The 14,134-nt window shown below is 32.5% G+C and overlaps 2 protein-coding genes across 2 annotated transcripts; both read left to right on the forward strand.

The window, feature by feature from the left end:
* The first annotated feature begins 1,627 nt into the window (after window positions 1–1,627).
* LOC133195059 (uncharacterized) lies at window positions 1,628–10,035 on the forward strand. Its single transcript, XM_061330941.1, has 2 exons — window positions 1,628–3,496; window positions 7,873–10,035. Exons 1-2 carry the CDS (start codon window positions 1,629–1,631, stop codon window positions 9,785–9,787), a joined length of 3,783 nt encoding a protein of 1,260 aa, XP_061186925.1. The 5' UTR covers window position 1,628; the 3' UTR covers window positions 9,788–10,035.
* Window positions 10,036–12,437: 2,402 nt separating this feature from the next.
* LOC133195060 (uncharacterized) lies at window positions 12,438–13,775 on the forward strand. Its single transcript, XM_061330942.1, has one exon. It carries the CDS (start codon window positions 12,438–12,440, stop codon window positions 13,773–13,775), a length of 1,338 nt encoding a protein of 445 aa, XP_061186926.1.
* Window positions 13,776–14,134: the final 359 nt, after the last annotated feature.

Consider the following 14,134-nt stretch of genomic DNA (forward strand, 5'->3'; position numbering starts at 1 on the left):
GGAATAGATCAGTGTGCTGACTTGTACGTCCTCATCTGCTTCACAAAGTCCTCAGGCGACTCAGAATCTCTCTAATCTTTGGAACCATTTTCCCCATCTCTCTGGCTTTGTAAAGTCAAACTTTTCTCCGGGTGAGCAAATTGAAATGATGCCATGTTGTTACTGGGGTAGTCCTTTTTAACTTAGAAAATTATAAGCACCGCTGCCACCATGTTGTGTTAGTCAATAACCTAACACGGGTTCAATGTATATATATATTTATTCAGCTACAAAACTACATCCAGCTACATTGAATACAAGATACAAAACTAAAACTCTCTAGGTTCTCACACTCCCCAACTCCCATACTGCACCCATATCATATATCAATCAGCTTTCATTCATTCATTGCAGCTAGCGTGGGAATGTTGATCTGACTGCAGACTATGTTTACACTACACCTGGTACTCTCACGATTTCACATAAATTGAAATATAACGGTTATTTAGGGGCCAAATTTTTATCTTACTTTTGTTTCTGGAGATCATATCAACTTTCGATATAGCCTGAATGTTGAAAAGTTGAAACTTGAATTCATATTTCTTTTTAATTAATAATTCAAGGTCTTTAAAGCAGAATCTTGAATTTAATATTTTTATGAACATTTTACTAAAGACTTAAGTTAAAAATGGAACAATTACCTAAATTTTGATATTCTTTTATCAACAAAAGTTAGGATTAAATCTAATCTCGGTGGAGATTCGGCTGGGCTAGATATTTGGTCTGACGCCAACCGAATCTCGGGACAGTCCTTCATAATTCATGTCTGGGAATTAAGCTCCAACTTCGGCCGGCTATATCAAGAATTATTCACCTAGGCGACACTGTCGTTCACTTCAATTAATTGTTTATCTCCTCGCACTAAAGAGTTCCTACAGTCTGTTTTCTTTTATGTGATACTGAACCTCTACTGTGGCTTTTAAGTATTTTTTCATAGAAATGAAAACAGACCATAGAGGAACTCTTTAGTGCGAGGAGATAAACAATTACGTCAGGGGAGCCATATTTTGATTGGAGATTTTAGTGAATGTTTTTATGGTGGGATTTACATGGCTAGACGGTAAGCAATGTGAAAGAAATAGTGACAGAGAGTAATTAAACAACTAAATGACTTAATTGAAGTCAACGACAGTGTCGCCTAGGTGAATAATTCTTGATATAGCCGGCCGAAGTTGGGGCTGAATTCCCAGACATGAATTATGAAGGACTGTCCCGAGATTCGGTGGGCGTCAGACCAAATATCTAGCCCAGCCGAATCTCCACCGAGATTAGGATTAAGTCTAATTGTATCAAACACCTGAATCTTTATCAAAAATTGAACCAAAACAATATCGGTCATTAGTGTCTTGGTTTCATAGATATTCTAACAAATGCTGTTTATAAGAATGAATACATGTATTTGAAGCAAAAGCAGTTCCGGATAAAATGCTCTCTATGTGGTTCTTACTGCGTTGTAAGAGTGTAAGAGTTTTTAAAAATCTCAGATTGCTATAGTTAAGTTACGGGATCGGCATTCCATATAATTTAATTCGTAAATTTTCTTTTAAATTCAAGGAATCCAAATTGTGAAAATGAAAATGCTTAAATAGATGGCGTGTTCAATAACAGAACAGAAAGGTTTGAGCGAAGTAGACTTTTCTAAATGTCCAGTTTGTTTTGAACAGTTTAAAACACCACGTGTCTTGCCATGTTCGCATATATTTTGTCACGATTGTGTGTCTTCCCACATTGTATCCATCTGTCAACCAAAGGAGGACCCATTAGGATTTCACTGTCCTGTATGTCGAGAAATTGTGCCTGCTCCTAGTTTCTCTTTAAATTTTAAAGACTGGAGTGAGCATTTTCCAACCAAAAGACATTTAGAGGATATCTCTCCCATAATCTGTGAAGCCTGTAAACGAGAAAATGAGACGGAGGGGGCGGATAACTATTGTTTGTCTTGCTGTGAAGCACTTTGTGGTAATTGTACCAAGTATCATCGGAAAAATCGTTCATCCCGTGATCACAAGACCTGTCCTCTTGATGAGATAAAATATGTACCTGAAATGTCAAAACTTTCTTCAAACATTCATTGCAAAAAACACAAGGATCGACCGATAGAGCTGTTTTGCAATGATCATGAAGAACCGCGCTGTGCAATAAGCTGCAGTACCGAACACAGAAAATGTGAAAGCGTGGAAACCATTCAACAAAAAGCTGAAAAGGTCAAAAGCAAGGGGTCAATAGGAGTCTTATTGTATGACACCAAAGAATTTGAACAAAAACTTTCCGAGACAAAATGCAGAGAAGAAAAAAACATCACAGAAATAGATGATGAGGCAGATGCTATAACAGGCGAGGTACAACGTCTGAAAGAAAAACTTATCCAGAATCTAGAAACGCTAGAAAATGAGTTTTTAGACAAAATTTCCACACAAGAAAAACAGTGGAAAGAAAAACTGACGAAGAATATACAGACAGTTGGTGATAAAATTCACTTCATGAAACAATGTCGAAAAGATTTAGAGACAGCTACAAGTTTACAAGATGTCCGTTTTCTAATGGAATTCCTGAAAACCAAGAAAACATTGGACTACATCAAGAATAAACAAGTAGAGAAAATTGAGTTCAAATTGCAATCACGTTTGGAAGAAAATTTTAAAGCAGTTGCAAATCTTTCGAAAATTGGAAATACTGAAATTATTGAAAAAAGAGAAAGTTTATTACATGTGTTTGACGTTAAAAACTTTCAACTTGAGTTGTATGAAGAGTGGCGATTATCAGGTAGCAGCATTCGTAGTGTGATGTTTCTTTCTAACACTGATGTGTTATTCCCTGACTGTGACACAAACACCATAAAGAGATACCCTGCAAAAAAAGACAAGTGGAATTTTCAAAATGAGATTGTGCTTGAACATGGTATTTTTGAAATCAAGCGAAATGGGGATTTTTATTTTGCATCATGCCCTTTGAGTAAATTGATAAAAGTTCTCTCAGCTGAGGATTTTCAAATGCAGCGTACAATCAATGTTGGTAATTCATGTTATGGGATTCCATTTTGGAAACACTTCCTATATACAGCATGTGATACATCAATTATTAGAATGGACACAGAGGGAAATATGTTAAGAACATATCCCACATCTAGCGGTGTTCACTATGTTGCAGTCACAAAAAACGGGGATATTGTATTCAGTACTTGTATTGGAAAACACTCGGTGACTGCCACAACAGACGAGGGTGACACTGTCTGGACATATACTCACGAAAAACTCAGACATCCATATTGTCTTCATATTGACTGTGATGATTTAATCTATGTGGCAGGGACACATAGTAACAATGTTCATGCGTTAACCACTGATGGGTTTCTCCTACGTATGATTGAAGATATGCCGAGTCCTGTGTTTTTCATATTTAACAAGGATAGAAATATTTGTTGTATGGGGACAAATGTATGGGAGACTAGCATTAAGATGTATGCAGTTAAGTTTTAAAGCTTTTTACACACAATTTAGTTTAACCACAATTGCAAACTTCCTTTACTTTTTGTATTATGGTAAGTTTTGACAGTGCAAAAATATGGAAATTGACAGATATTGCTCTTGTATTGTACAAAACCCATAATTATACATCTTATTAATAAAAATTAAAAACAGATATGTTCCATGCAATCTTTCTGATACATAACGTAAATGAAATCCACATCAGAGGATGTGATTTTTAAAATTGTAATTGTATATCCTGACCATTGAAAAACGCATTTGCTATGGACTCATTAAAAGCCTGGAATCTTTCATCAGTTTTATTTCTGAATATACATTAACTCATGTTAATCTAAAAAATAGATTTACAATATGAAATATATATGAGTCTGAGCTAGAATCAATTATAGATTGATTATCTTATGCTCTTGAAAGTACACAATTGTTTAAAAAAAAAAATAATGGATGTGTACGAAGTGATGTATTGAAAAGTTGTAACATATATTTAAATTGTGTCTTCCTCTTTTGGATTGTTGATCATTTTTCATGATTTGTAATTTTTGTCAATAATTAATCTGAGGGGATTTGTAAAGTAAAAGCTTTTGTCTATTCTTTGCTGGTTCGTTGGGACGTAATTTTGTATTTTCTGACACCTACAAAAGGAAATATAATTTAAATTTGTTATCCCAATTCATTAAATTGTGGAGGATGTAAATTCGTTGATGAGTGGTACTTATAATGTAAGCTCAATTTTCTTGTTAGAGGTGTAGTTTGTTATCCATAGCAAGGAACAGCAATTTACAAATAATAAAATATCATGTTTAATTTTGTTTTAATTTTATTATTTATTTATTTACATACTGTCATTTTACGCATCAGATTTTGAAATCTTTTAATAAACTAAACTTAGAAGACCATCTTTTAGAATTGGTAGCAAATGGAAAGCTTCATTACATCAGATAGTAAGCCTTTTGAAAAGGAATATATAACAGTGAAATTACTAAAATTAAAATTAGTTGATTAGCATTAGCTTATTTATACATGTTTATGTTTATCCTAACATAATACACTGTTCCCAAAAGTGATTGAGAATTTTTTAATAATATAGTTAATAAAAGAATATTTTCAAAATAAACTATTTATAGTTTGAAATCATTTTTTAACAAAGGACGATACTTGTCAATTTCCTATGTTATGTACCGGTTTTTAGTAACTTTGTATACTTCCTGTCAATCGTTAACGTTAAAAAGTGCTTTTTAAAACAGAGTAAACATTTTTAAAATGTTTTAAAAACATTTTTCTTTCCCATTGTAACATTTTAAAAACATTTTAAAAATGTTTTCAAAAAGGTTAAAGTAAAATCTTTAAGGAACATTTTAAAAAGTGTTTTTGAAACGTTTTAAAAATGATTCGAAAGGTATGTCTTGTTCGCATATATTAAACAGTTTCATATTACGATATAAAAATGTTTTCAAAACATGAAATAAAACACTCCTCTTCTATATATATGAAACCTAGTAATGTTACGTTTCTAAAAAATTTCGATGGAACGTTGTCAAAATGTTTTTAAAACATTCTTAATATTTCTTTTAGTTTAATATTTAAATGCTTCAGTGTTGGTCGTGAAAATGTTTTTAAAACATTGAACAAAACGTTTTCTCCTCCTACAACTGAAACATTTTATAGAAACATTTTCAAAATGTTTTGAAAATATTTATGTCATTGTTAATATTAATGCATTTGTTTATTTTCAAAGTATGTTGTAAAAATGTTTTTAGAACATTGACTATAACGTTTATCCTTTTAAAGACTACGACATTTTATTTAGCATTGATGCAATATTTTGTAATGTAATTTTCAAAATGTTTTAAAAATATTCAATTTTTCCCGAGAAAGTTTCTGAAAAAAAATATAAAGAATATCCAGAGAGGATTGAGATTAAATGAAGAATTGTTTTTAAAAATGTTCCGAAAACATTATCCCTGTATTTTTCTTTCTTTTTTCCAAAAATTCTTATTGAGTTGACAGACATGTAATCAATACAAAGTTCACTGAATAAACTAAAGATAAACTAAAGATACTTCAGTTTAAAAAAGAAAACAAAATAATAAGCAAACTGTTTACAATGATAAACACAGCCTGATTTTTGACGATATCGTCTGTTTGCATCATATTTCCTAAACGCCAAGGCAGCAGATTAGGAGTGGCCTCACTGGTCAGTTTCAGTGTCATGATAACCTTGTTATGCAATTCTCCTGCAGGGCAGTGCGTTAGAGTGTTTAGTGGATTGCAGCCAAAATTTGAATTCTGGTAAACAGGATGTGTGCGTTTTCTTGTTGCTGATTTTCAAACAAGACTTTTGCATCATATAAGCCAGAGGAATTAGCGCTGGATTATTAACACCTGCATTATGAGTATAATTTCATCAGAGATTTCAAAAGATAATTTTTAGAAGTGACTTAATTTTCTGTTACCAGTATACATCATTGTATTTTTGTATGCATATGTGTAGCAAAAGCAAAGCTATTATGCATTTAAATTGAATACTTTAGGCAACAACAAATATACCTCCTTGTCTTCTGTTGATCACAACTCAATATATCTTAATATTGAAACATGAAATCATATTGCAGTTAGATGACAGTTCCATCAACAGACTTGAATTTCATTCAAATTGCCACATTTGAAAGAACCACCACTAGCTGATAAAGGCAATTTTTTGGTACGTAAATATCATTGCTCTTAAATAATATCATTGTGCTTTAGTTATGAGCATGCAGCAACTCTAATTCTTTTCAATAATGTAAATGGGAAAATTTCATCTGATTTTAAGATTTAAAAAATGTTCTTGTGTATTTTCATCATTTAAATATCTGATGTAGACAGATGACTTAAACACTTTTGTCTCTGTGTTTACAGGTTCTGCTTTACAGAAAAGAGCTTCTTGATCAATTCTTTCCGAGAACAGACTTTTTGTGAACTTTATCAATATGTGCGATTCCATTTATATAACAGATCCGCCGCTCTGTGGAACCTACACATGTTCATGTAAATACATGCTTTTTGGCGGAATCGTAAATGATAACAGTGATCTAGGCCTGTTTATTCTTTTTAGTGGGAGGGATTAATGTGATTCTGTTGTTTTTAATTCCAGAGATTGAATTTTTTTCCTTTAAAAATACCTGTTGGATTAAAACAAAATAACTCAGAACTTGTACCGGAAATGTAACTATAATATGTTTTTCATATTAAATAAGGATTTGTGTTAAAATTTGTAAAAAGTGAATTCATTCAGCTGTGATTAATTCTTTGGGAGTTATAATTAAGATGAAATGTATGAAAAGCCCTTTTAAAGTCATACAAAATGATGTTGATATCATTTAATGAAAACGTAATGTGACATTTCAGGAAAGAAATGTCATTGCGACATTTGGGTAAAATGTTTTAAAAACGTTTTAAAAACCATACAAAATCACGTGAATAAAACATTTTCGAAAATGTTTTCGTAACATTTAAGGAAAATGTTCTGATAACATTTGCTGAAACATTTTTGCTAAAATGTTTTAAAAACGTTTTAAAAAAACATACAAAATCACGTGATTAAAACATTTTTTTTTAAATGTTTTCGTGACATTTTAATAATAAAAATGTTCTAATAACATTTGCTGAAACATTGTGCTAAAATGTTTTAAAAACGTTTTTAAAAAACATACAAAATCACGTGATTAAAACATTTTCGAAAATGTTTTTGTAACATTTTGAAAATGTTTTTATCATGTTTAAAATATTTTAAAAATGTTTTTGTGCTAGCTGGGATATCAACTTTCGATATATCCTGAATGTTGAAAAGTTGAAACCTAAATTCATATTTCTTTTTAATTAATAATTCAAGGTTTTCTAAAACCTGCAATCTGGAAATAAAGACGAAATGTAATAAATAAGAATTCTTCATGTTACTTGAGGTAAAATCGAGCATCATCAGTCTTTAAAGCAAAATATTAAAATTTAATATTCTTATGAACATTTTACTCAAGAGTTAAGTTTAAAATGGGACAGGTTCCTAAAACTTTGATATTCTTTTATCAACAAAAGTTGAGATTAAATCTAATTGTATCAAACACCTCAAACTTATTAAAATTGATCCAAAATAATATCGGTCTTTACAGTGTCTTCGTTTCATAGATGTTCTAACAAATGCTGTTTATAAGACTGAATATTTCTAGTAAAAGAAGTTCCGGATAAAGGCTGTCTATGTGGGTTTTGCGGCGGTATGAAAGTGTAAAGTTTTAAGAATCTCTGATTGCTATAGTAAAGTTACGGGATCTGCATTCCATATAATTTCATTCGTAATTTTCGTTTTAAATTCAAGGATTCCACATGGTGAAATTGCTAAATTGATGGCGTGTTCAATAACAGAACAGAAAGGTTTGAGCGAAGTAAACCTTTCTAAATGTCCGATTTGTTTTGAACAGTTTAAAACACCACGTGTCTTGCCATGTTCGCATATATTTTGTCACGATTGTGTGTCTTCCCACATCGTATCAACCTGTCAACCAAAGGAGGACCCATTAGGATTTCAGTGTCCTGTATGTCGAGATTTTGTGCCTGCTCCTAGTTTCTCTTTAGATTTTAAAGACTGGAGTCAGCATTTTCCAACCAATAGAGATCTAGGGGATATTTCACTCAAAATATGTGAAGCCTGTGAACGAGAAAATGAGACGGAGAGAGCGGATAAATATTGTTTGTCTTGCTGTGAAGCACTTTGTGATAATTGTACTAAGTGTCACCGGAAAAGTCGTGCAACCCGTGATCACAAGATATGTCGTGTTGACGAGATAAAATGTGTGCCTGAATTGTCAAAACTTTCTTCAAACATCCATTGCGAAAAACACAAAGATCGACCGATAGAGCTGTTTTGCAATGATCATGAAGAACCGTGCTGTGCAATGTGCTGCAGCACCGAACACAGGAAATGTGAAAGCGTGGAAACCATTCAACAAAAAGCAGGAAATGTCAGAAACAGTGGATCTGTAGGAGTCTTATTAAACGACATCAAGGAATTTGAACAAAAACTTTCTGAGACAAAATGCAGAGAAGAAAAAAATATCACAGAAATAGAAGATGAGGCAGATGCTATAACAGGCGAGGTACAACGTGTGAAACAGAGAATTATTCAGAATCTTGAAAAACTAGAAAATGAGTTTTTAGACAAAATTTCCACACAAATAAAACAATGCAAAGAAAAACTGACAAAGAATATACAGACAGTTGGTGATAAACTACATTTCATGGAACTATGTCGAAAAGAGTTAGAGACAGCTACAAATTTACAAGATGTCAGTTTTCTAATGGAGTTCCTCAAAACCAAGAAAACACTGGACTACATCAAGAATAAAAAAGTAGAGAAAATTGAGTTCAAATTGCAATCCAATTTAGAACTTGATTTTAAAGCAGTTGCAAATGTCTCAAAAATTGGAAACGCTGAAATTATTGAGAACAGAGAAAGTTTATTACATATGTTTGATGTTAAAAACCTTCAACCTGCGTTATATCAAGAGTGGCAATTACCAGGTAGCAGCATCCGTAGTGCGATGTTTCTTTCTAACACTGATGTGATATTCCCTGACTGGCTCACAAATACTGTAAAGAGATACTCTGCCAAAAAAGACAAATGGATTTATCAAACTGAGATTATGCTTGGACATGGTACCTTTGAAATAAAGCGAAATGGAGATTTTTATTTTGCATCATGCATTTCGAGTCAGGTGATAAAGGTTCTTTCAGCTGAGGATTTTCAAATGAAGCGTACAATCCATGTTGGTGATGCTTGTTATGGGATTTCATTTTGGAAGCACTTCCTGTATGCAGCATGTTCTTCCTCAATTATTAAAATGGATACAGAGGGAAATCAGTTGAGAATTTATCCCACATCAAGCGGTGTTCACTATGTTGCTGTCACAAAGAACGGGCATATTGTTTTCAGTGCTTATAAGGGAAAACACTCAGTGACTGCCATAACAGACGAGGGTGACAATGTCTGGACATATGTTCACCAGTGTCTAAGGCATCCATATGGTCTTCATATTGACTGTGATGATATTATTTATGTGGCAGGGACAAATAGTAACAATGTTCATGTGTTAACCAGCAATGGGTTTCTCCTACGTATTATTGAAGATATGCCGAGTCCTGTGTTTTTCATATTTAACAAGGATAGAAATATATGTTGTATGGGGACAAATGTATGGGAGACTAGGATTACGATGTATGCAATTAAGTTTTAAAGCTTTTTACATGCAATTGAGTTTAAGCACAGTTGTAAATTTCCATTACTTTTTGTAATATAGTTTTATAATATTGAGTTTCACAGTGAAAAGAAATGGAAAATGACAGTTATTACTACTGTAATATTCAAAGTGCATTTAATTGTAATTATGCATTTTATGGATAAAAATTAAATACCTCTAGTTTATAATATGTTATAATATGTACAATGCAATCTTTCTGACACATAACATTAAAAAGAATCACATCAGAGGATATGACTTTTAAAATCGAGTGTAATTTTATATCCTGACCATTGAAAAGCTTACATTTGCTATTGACTAATAAAAGCAAGGAATCTTTTATCAATTTTATATCTGAATATACATTAACTCATGTTAATCTAAAATAATAAATTTACAATATGAAAACAGTATGAACTAGGATCAATTACAGATTGATTATCTTCTGCTCGTGAAAGTGCATAAGTGTTTTAAGAAAAAAAGAAAAAAACTTTTTTGAATATATGTATGTACAAGCCTACAAGGTGATAACATATTGAAAAGCCGTTACAGATATTTAAATTGTGTTTCCCCTTTTCGAATGTTGATCATTTTATGATTCATAATTTTGTCAATAATTAATCTGAGGGGATTTGTAAAGGAAAAGCTTTACTATGTTCTTTGCTTTTGTGTATATAGGAAAAATCTTGACGCAATCACAATTATTAATAAAAGTAATATAACCAATAAAATTTTGGTTATAAGTTAAAAAACTGATTCTTGGTCTAAATCCGTTGTTTAGCGTAAATGGGGAAGAAGGAATGTTGGCGGGTAATAAAGTAACGGTGCTGTGGGTACGTAATGAAACGTAACAGAAAGGTGTCGTATTTCCTATGGTCTCCCAATATAAAGTCTAAGAACTGGTAAAATAGGTTTCAGAATTTATTATGGACGGTGTAAATAACAATCAACATGAATTTATACAATATCTTAGGGACTCTTAACCGAGTTGGATGTGGCCGTTAGAGCATCGAGCCTCCAAACTGAAGGAAATATAATGGACATAGCTTTTTGTAAGAGAGAGAGTATTATGGCACAAGCTGAATTAATCAATGAATATGTGTGTTTCTCAACAGATCCCAAGGCATTTACACCTACTGAGTAACGATTCTTTTGACAGAGTCACTTAATGTCAATTGGAATGTCTTAATCTTGCTTTAAAAGAAATTAGATAATAAGATACAGTCATTTAAATAATAGGCACACGATGATAGATAAAGAATTTCAGAGATAAACATCCAAGTAAAGTATAATATATTTAACGTTATCTAAATTCAAAAATGTTAATTTTCAGTAATTTAAGCCATTTTATGGTGCATAGAAAGACAACAGTAACCTTTAATGCAGAATAAATTAGCGATATTTAATTTTAGCAATCTCAACACCCTCGCTAAAGTTTTACCTTACTTTTGTTTCTGTAGATCACACCAACTTTTGCTATAGCCTGAATTATTCTGACAAATTGAATCCTGCATTCATATTTCTCTTTAATTAATAATTCAAGGTTTTCTTAAAAAAAAAAAAAAGAAAAAAAAAACACACAATCTTTAAAAAAAAGGCGAACTGTAATAAATAAGAATTTTTCATGTAACTTGTAGTAAAATCGAGTATCTTATAAGATGAGTCTTTAAAGCAGAATCTTAAATTTAATATTTTTATGCACAAGAGTTAAGTTAAAAATGGAACAGAGTCCTGAATTTTGATGTTTTTTAATCAACAAAAGTTGGGATTAAGTCTAATTGTATCAAACATCTAAATCTTAGTTTATTAGAAATTGAACCAAAATAATATCGGTCTTTACAGTGTCTTGGTTTCATAGATGTTCAACAATTGCTGTTTACAAGACTAAAAATTTCTAATAAAAGCAGTTCGGGATAAAAGGATCTCTATGTGGTTTTTGCGGCGGTATAAGAGTGTAAGAGTTTTAAGAATCTCTGATTCCTATAGCTAAGTTACGGGATCGGCATTCCATATAATTTCATTTGGTAACTTTCGTTTTTAAATGCAAGGAATCATGATCAATTACCCAAATCACACAAATGGTGTAGTGCTAAATTGATGGCGTGTTCAATAACAGAACAGAAAGGTCTGAGCGAAGTAGACCTTTCTAAATGTCCGATTTGTTTTGAGCAGTTTAAAATACCACGTGTCTTGCCATGTTCACATATATTTTGTCACGATTGTGTGTCTTCCCACATTGTATCAACCTGTGAATCAAAGGAGGACCCAATAGGATTTCAGTGTCCTGTATGTCGAGAATTTGTGCCTGCTCCTAGTTTCTCTTTAAATTTTAAAGACTGGAGTCAGCATTTTCCAAATCACAGACAACTAGGGGATATTTCTCTCAAAATATGTGAAGCCTGTGAACGAAAAAATGAGACGGAGGAGGCAAAAAAACTATTGTTTGTCTTGCTGTGAAGCACTTTGTGATATTTGTACCAAGTGTCACCGAAAAAATCGTGTATCTCGGGATCACAAGATCTGCCGTGTTGATGAGATAAAATGTGTACCTGAAATGGCAAAACTTTCTTCAAAACTCCATTGCAAAAAACACAATGATCGACCGACTGAGCTGTATTGCAATGATCATGAAGAACCGTGCTGTGCGATGTGCTGCAGCACTGAACACAGAAAATGTGAAAGCGTTGAAACCATTGAACTAAAAGCAGAAAAAGTCAGAGGCAGTGGATTAGTAGGGGACTTATTAAGTGACATCAAGGAATTTGAACAAAAACTTTCCGAGACAAAATGCAGAGAAGAAAAAAATATCACAGAAATAGAAGATGAGGCAGATGCTATAACAGGCGAGGTACAACGTGTGAAACAGAGAATTATTCAGAATCTTGAAAAACTAGAAAATGAGTTTTTAGACAAAATTTCCACACAAATAAAACAGTGCAAAGAAAAACTGACAAAAAATATTCAAGCAATTGGTGATAGAATTCACTTAATGGAACTATGTCGTAAAGATATAGAGACTGCTACAAGTTTACAGGATGTCAGTTTTCTAATGGAATTCCTCAAAACCAAGAAAACATTGGACTACATCAAGAATAAACAAGTAGAGAAAATTGAGTTCAAATTGCAATCCAATTTAGAACTTGATTTTAAAGCAGTTGCAAATCTTTCGAAAATTGGAAACACTGAAATTGTTGAAGAAAGGGAAAGTTTATTACACATGTTGGATGTTAAAAAACTACAACCTGCGTTATATCAAGAGTGGCAATTACCAGGTAGCAGCATTTGTAGTGCGGCGTTTCTTTCTAACACTGATGTGATATTCCCTGACTGGAACACAAATACAGTAAAGAGATACTCTGCCAAAAAAGACAATTGGAATTTTCAAAATGAGATTACGCTTGGTCACAGAACCTTTGATATAAAGCGAAATGGGAATTTTTATTTTGCATCATGCTTTGCAAGTAAATTGATAATGGTTCTCTCAGCTGAGGAATTTCAGATGCAGCGTACAATCAATGTTGGTAGTCCTTGTTATGGGATATCTTTTTGGAAACATTTCCTATATATAGCATGTAATACATCAATTATTAAAATGGATACAGAGGGTATTGAGCTGCGAACTTTTTCCACGTCTAAAGGTGTTTACTATGTTGCTGTCACAAAGACGGAACATATTGTTTTCAGTACTTGTATGGGAAAACACTCAGTGACTGCCATGTCAGACGAAGGTGACCCTGTCTGGACATATAGTCACGAGAAGCTAAGACATCCGTATGGTCTTCACATTGACTGTGATGATATTATCTATGTGGCAGGGACACATAGTAACAATGTTCATATATTAACCAATGATGGGTGTCTGATACGTATTATTGAAGATATGCCGAGTCCTGTATTTTTCTTATTAAACAGGGATAGAAATATTTGTTGCATGGGGTCAAAATTGGGAAACACTAGCATTAAGATGTATGCCGTTAAATTTTGAGGCTTCTTACATACTATTTAGTGTAAGCATAATTATAGATTTCCATAACTTTTTGTATGATTAGTTCACCTAAGCCTAAAAGCCTCAGATGAGCTTATCTGATTAAATATTTTCTATTGTCTTAGTTGCTGTAATTAAAACTCTTTACAATTTCTTCTTCTTCTGCACAAGCACTAGGCCAATTTCAATCAAACCTGGAACAGAGTATCCTTGAGTAAAGTGATTTCAACTTTGTTCAAATGAACTCAGAAGGGCAAGAAAAAATAAAAATAGGGTGCCCTAAGGTCATTTAAGATTCTTCTACTCAAAAACCACAGGACCAGAAAACATAAAACTCAAGTGAAAGCTTCCTGACATCG

This window comes from Saccostrea echinata, unplaced genomic scaffold (assembly GCF_033153115.1).
Source record: "Saccostrea echinata isolate AGI-Se365-2 ecotype Australia unplaced genomic scaffold, CSIRO_AGI_Sech_v1 ptg000029l, whole genome shotgun sequence".
Lineage (NCBI taxonomy): Eukaryota > Metazoa > Mollusca > Bivalvia > Ostreida > Ostreidae > Saccostrea > Saccostrea echinata.

Excerpts from the sequence above, each read along its gene's own strand:
- LOC133195059 (XM_061330941.1), top strand. The coding sequence starts at position 1,629 with ATGGCGTGTTCAATAACAGAACAGAAAGGTTTGAGCGAAGTAGACTTT. Across the intron at positions 3,497-7,872 it reads TGGGAGACTAGCATTAAGAT|GATTCCACATGGTGAAATTG; the intron begins GTATGCAGTTAA and ends TTTAAATTCAAG.
- LOC133195060 (XM_061330942.1), top strand. The coding sequence starts at position 12,438 with ATGTGCTGCAGCACTGAACACAGAAAATGTGAAAGCGTTGAAACCATT.